This window comes from Rosa rugosa, chromosome 7 (genome assembly GCF_958449725.1).
Source record: "Rosa rugosa chromosome 7, drRosRugo1.1, whole genome shotgun sequence".
NCBI classification, from domain to species: domain Eukaryota; kingdom Viridiplantae; phylum Streptophyta; class Magnoliopsida; order Rosales; family Rosaceae; genus Rosa; species Rosa rugosa.
Genome location: NC_084826.1, coordinates 6,219,726 through 6,225,725, shown reverse-complemented (window position 1 = coordinate 6,225,725; position 6,000 = coordinate 6,219,726). Strand labels below are relative to the sequence as shown.

The window sequence follows — 6,000 nt, the reverse complement described above, 5'->3', positions numbered from 1 at the left end:
TTGTCTTCGACAAGCCAAGCACATGGAAGGACCTCCTGCATTGGGCACAGTGGTGGCACAACACCACATACCATTCCACAATAAAAATGACTCCTTTCCAGGCCTTATTTGGTAAGTCCCCTCCATCTGTGTCCAAATACATCCCTGGCACCACGAAACTCCATGCTGTTGACACTACTCTACAAAACAGAGATCAGCTTCTATTAAGGCTCAAGTCCCACATGTGTGTGGCCCAGAATAGAATGAAACAGTACGCTGATCAAAGCCGGACAGATCGAACATATCAAGTTGGGGATTGGGTCTTTCTTAAGCTGCATCCATATCGACAGCAATCGTTGGCAAAACGATCGACACACAAACTCTCTCCAAGGTATTATGGTCCATTTCAAATCAATGCCAAGATCGGTCCTGTTGCTTATCGTCTCACCTTACCAGCTCATTCCAAATTGCACCCGGTCTTTCATGTTTCCTTACTGAAGAAAAGAATTGGGGATGGCATTCCTATTTCTTCCACTCTACCCCACTTTGATGAGAAATGTGATATTTTGTGGAAACCAAGCAAGGTCCTGGACATGGGGGTTAGAACCAAGAAAGGCCGCAAAATTACAACATGGTTGGTGCAATGGGTTGGCATGCCAGAATCTGATGCAACCTGGGAGGATGCTCATATCATTGCAGCACGGTTTCCTGAGTTCCTGAGGACATGAACCATCTTAAGGGGGGGGCACTTGTTGAGGGTGTCCTCAACAATAGCTGACCTTATCACTGCAAGCCCATTTCCTTTGTATTCTGTAACCAGCCCATTTTCATTTTGTACCTTCAGTTGGGTCCTAGACTTATGCTTGACAGCTGTTATGTTTAGACTATGGCTGGTGCAGCCACCTACCTATATATTTTGTTATCTTAGCCATTTCTGGCAGGTTATGAATGAATGATGCTTTAGCTATTTTCCTTTCTGCATTTCAATTTCCCTTTATTTTCTCTTTGTGCTCCAACAGTTTGGGAGTCAATTCAATTTACCAGAACCCAGAAAACCCTAAACCCCCAATTCACGATCATCTGGAAAAAACCAATTCCTCTGTAAAATGGAAAAGCAGAAGCATCAGAATCCATCGAAGTCAGTGAACGACGCAGTGTACAAGCTGCAGCTGGCACTCCTCGACGGCGTCAAAACCCTAGACCACCTCTACTTAGCCGGCTCCATAATCTCCCGCTCCGACTACAACGACGTCGTTACGGAGCGATCCATCGCCGACCTATGCGGCTACCCTCTCTGCTCCAATGCCCTACCTTCCGAAGCTTCCCGTTCCCGCAAGGGTCACTATCGCATTTCGCTCAAGGAGCACAAGGTGTACGATCTCCGAGAGACGAAGCTCTACTGCTCCTCCAAGTGCGTGATCGATAGCAAGGCGTTTGCTCAGAGCTTGAGCGAGGAGAGGTGTGATATCTTGGATTTCGGAAAGGTCGAGAGGGTTTTGGGGCAATTTGGGGAAAAAGATGAACAAGGGAAGAAGGAGATTGGGGATTTGGGGATCTCTAAGTTGAAGATTGAAGAAAAGAGTGAGACTTATAGTGGGAAATTGGAGGACTGGGTTGGTCCTTCGAATGCCATTGAAGGATATGTTCCAAAAAAAGATAGGGTTTCGAAGCCTTTGGGTTCGAAAAAGAGCAAACAAGGTATGGGCTTGAATGTGTTGTATCTGCTACTATGTTAATATTTTGAATTGTATGCATGTTGAGTTCTAGTCTAATGCATTGTGAGGTTGCTAGGATTTTATTTGTTCTTATTGTTTTCTGTCATTGTTCCTGAAAGTGAGTAAGGATGCATGTTACAGGGTCCAAAGGGAAAGATACGAAGCCGAGTGGTGGTGGGAAACAATTAATTTTGAATGATATGGACTTCATGAGTACACTATTAGCTTGTGATGAATATAGTGTGTCCAAAATGCCACCAACTGTAGCGGAGAATAGTGTTGATACTACGTTAAAGGAATCAAAAGGAAAAGTTGGTGGTAAAGATTCAGAGAGCGGATTTAGTGTGTTGGAAACCTCAGCTGCTCCTAATAAGAGTGAAGTGGGTGTGGTGGATGTTGGGGATTTAGGTATGTCTAGGTTGAAGATTGAAGAGAAAGATGAATCCTTTGTTGGTAAGGCAGAGAAATCGAGTGAGGCTAGACTGAGGTCTTCTCTTAAACATTCAGGGACAAAGAAACTTAGTCGCTCTGTTACTTGGGCTGACGAAAAAATTGATAGTACCGGGAGGAGAAATCTTTGTGAGGTGAGAGACATGGAAGATGGAATTGAAAATCCTGCTGCATTTGGCAGCTTGCACAAAGCTTCTACATCAAATGAAGCTGGTTCCTCTTTTAATTGGGTTGATAAGACGATTGATAGTACTAAGAGTGAAAATATTTGTGAGGTTAGAGAAATGCAAGAGGCAAAAGATGTTCCTGAGGTAGGCAGTTCAGTCCTGCAAGATAATGAATGGTTTGAGTCGGCAGAAGCCTGTGCATCAGCATTGAGTCAGGCAGCCGGCGCTGTTGCAACTGGAGAATCTGATACTAATGATGCTGGTATGTCATCTTATGGATTAAGTCTTTGTTATAGGTGAAATTCATTTTTAGCTTCATGGGTTAGTTTTAATACGTTAAGTGCTTCTTTTTATGTCCTCTCAACTCCCAGTGTCAAAAGCCGGGATTATTATATTGCCACGTCCAGATGGTGTGGATGAAGAAGAGTCCATAGTGGATGATGTGTATGAAGAAGATTCCATAGAGGATAGTGTGGATGAAGAAGAGTCTGCAGAGGATGTTGACATGCTTGAACCAGAACATGCTGTTTCAAAGTGGCCAAGAAAGCCCGAAAGTTCACAGTATGATTTATTTAACCCTGAGGATTCTTGGTTTGATGCTCCACCAGATGGTTTCAATTTAACTGTAAGAGTTATTTTTGTTTTTGGGAGGCGCAGGGGAGGTTAAATTTGGTACTGTTCTCATTTTATTTCTCTTTCATAGATTTATACTAATAATATGCAATCTTTTATGTATTCCAGTTATCTCCTTTTGCAACAATGTGGAATGCACTCTTTACATGGATAACATCATCTACATTGGCTTATATATATGGAAAGGATGACAGTTCCCATGAAGAGTTTCTCTACGTCAATGGGAGAAGTTATCCCCATAAGATTGTGTTGGCAGATGGTCGGTCTTCAGAAATCAAGCTAACTGTGGGTGAATCTCTTTCTCGGGCTCTACCAGAAGTTGTTGCTGAACTAGGGCTACCAGTATCCAGTTTAGAGAAAGGAATGGTATGGATTTTGAACCTTCGAAAATCAAATGAAGGGACTTGCATTAGTTTGTCCCTTATATATCAATTTATGATGATATGCTGATTAGTTGTGTTTAGTGCTCCTTTTTATAACCTGTAGTTGAAACATTTATGTGTTAAAATCATAACATCTTCTAAGTAGAACTTCTGGTCACTTTCCCATATTAAAGCTGTTCATCACGGTATTTCTTATATTGAAAGTAAGGGAAGTATCTGTTCTGTAATTGTGGGATAATGTGAAGGCTTAACAAGAATAAACAGAAGTAATAAAAGGCTTTAAGGACTTAAAGTGTTTGGGCTGAGGACATTGCATTTTCTCTAGGTGCTTGTCATCAAGCGTTTAGGTTAAGTTGAGTGCATTGATATTAGATTGATACATTTAAATTCTTGGGGGTAATGTCTTCTCAAAAAAGTTCTGGAGGGAAGTGCAAGCAGGTTTCCACACTGTTCCAGTTCTAGATGAAGCTCACCTGCATTTGTGTTGAAGCTTGTAGATTGTTATTAATTCCTTCTTTTTACATGGATGCTTTCAAGCGGTTATTATCAACCATAAAAATTCCATATCTAGTCTCAATTGCATTAAGTGGAGTGGAGACTAGATTCTAATCTTATCCAGGGGTATGTTTGTCAACCATAAGAATTCCATATCTAGTCTCAATTGCATTCAGTGGAGTGGCGACTACATTGTAATCCTATCCAGGGGTACGTTTGTCAGAAGTCAAAAACAATAGTTAGGAGATTACTCATATGATGTGAAGTAACGAGACTACATTGTAATCTTATCCAGGGGTACGTTTGTCAGAAGTCAAAAACAATAGTTAGGAGATTACTCATATGATGTGAAGTAACGAGACTACATTGTAATCCTATCCAGGGGTACGTTTGTCAGAAGTCAAAAACAATAGTTAGGAGATTACTCATATGATGTGAAGTAACGAGACTACATTGTAATCTTATCCAGGGGTACGTTTGTCAGAAGTCAAAACAATAGTTAGGAGATTACTCATATGATGTGAAATAACCAAGAGTGGGAAATATATTTCACCTTTCTGGTTTCTAGGAAAAAAACTTTGCATAGTTTTGTGTCCTACCATGTGCTGTGACACTATTGTTATGACATTTGCTTTTGTTCTTGGTACTTGGCTTCTATGTCCTTGGCATGACCTTTTATCCATGTTCATTTTTCAGTATCAGAGACTTTGTTTACCTCAATAAATCTTATTTATGGTTTTATGTCCCGGTTTTATGTCCCTAGTAAGCATATTTAAGTGGACAATCTATTGTTTGCTCACTGCCACTTTGAAATTTCTGTACAGGGCTTCATGTTGAATACAATGTCCTTTATTGAGGCGCTACCAGCATTCAGAATGAAACAGTGGCAAGTGATTGCTCTTCTTTTCATTGAGGGCCTCTCTGTTTGTAGGATCCCGGCACTTACTTCTCGCATGACAAATAGAAGGGTACTGATTCAGAAGGTAGGCAACTTTCCTACGCTGTTGCATTGTGCTATTTATTTCACATACAATGAGAAGAAAGATGAGTATTGAAAACTCTTCTGATAAATGTGTCGTAGAATATAAAAGATAAGTTCAACAATTAACCTCGTAATGGTGGATCTTAATTCTTGTATAAAACAAAAGTGTTAAGCTGTACTTATGGTTTTGGTATTGACTAAATAGGTGCTGGATGGTGCCCGTATAAGTGTAGAAGAGTACGAGATTATGAAGGATTTCCTAATACCGCTTGGCCGAGCGCCTCAATTCTCATCCCAGAGTGGTGCTTAATGACAAGGAATACCAAGTGCTGACTTCAAACCCTGTCAACAATTGTGCCTGGACGTTATATACGATAACTGTCACCGTCTTGAAAATTTGTAGATCTGATTTCCTAGAATCGGCTTCAATTATGCAAATCTTCAATTTTAGCAAATCATAGACTTGGAATTGTTGAGTGTTGACCGTGAAAGTAGTAGTTGGGCACCTTGTTTATGAAATCTGAGAGGAAAAAAGTCATCCCTGCCTGGTTTGTGATCAAACCGAATGACTTGAAGTTGCAAGGTTCATTGTACATGTTTTCCGAGTACTAGTACAAACAGAATGTGTTTAAGATGGACTTTCTATCTCATCGGATTCATATACTAGCATTTCTCCACACATGCTCTGCATGTGTAAGTTATTATTTTCTTTTCTTAGCAAATAAAAAATAAAAGAGTTAGTTATTACAGAGAAAAGAAAATGAGAGAGAAAAAAGTGGGTTGTGGGTACTTTTAAAAAAAAAATTTAATAAAATATATTTTACAAATGTCTTAATTATCCTTGTGATTTAATTAATTTTTAAAGTTTATTAATCTTCAAGGGTCAATTCTGTCAAAATTTTAGATTTTGGCTAACAAAGCCTCTTCTCTTAATAATAGTATAGATACTTGTAGAAAATGATTTTGCGTTTGTTTTGAATGAAAATTCTTCTATGCACTAGTAATGCAAGTGACTCGGTACCTAGTATGCGATTTCAGCTGCTGATATTTGTGGTTAATTTTTTCTTTAATAATAAAAATGTGCACTTAGTGTTATTCAGCCTATCTGTTTCTATTTGAACAAGTGTACGTTAGTCCTCTAGAATCTCTTTCGTCTTTTGAAATATGATATCAAATGACTAAAATAGTTGAAGTAT

At 39.5% G+C, this 6,000-nt stretch overlaps 1 protein-coding gene across 1 annotated transcript; it reads left to right on the top strand.

The window, feature by feature from the left end:
- Window positions 1-931: 931 nt before the first annotated feature.
- LOC133720353 (putative RNA polymerase II subunit B1 CTD phosphatase RPAP2 homolog) lies at window positions 932-5,442 on the top strand. Its single transcript, XM_062146611.1, has 6 exons — window positions 932-1,677; window positions 1,836-2,573; window positions 2,683-2,936; window positions 3,053-3,310; window positions 4,647-4,805; window positions 5,010-5,442. Exons 1-6 carry the CDS (start codon window positions 1,086-1,088, stop codon window positions 5,112-5,114), a joined length of 2,106 nt encoding a protein of 701 aa, XP_062002595.1. The 5' UTR covers window positions 932-1,085; the 3' UTR covers window positions 5,115-5,442.
- Window positions 5,443-6,000: the final 558 nt, after the last annotated feature.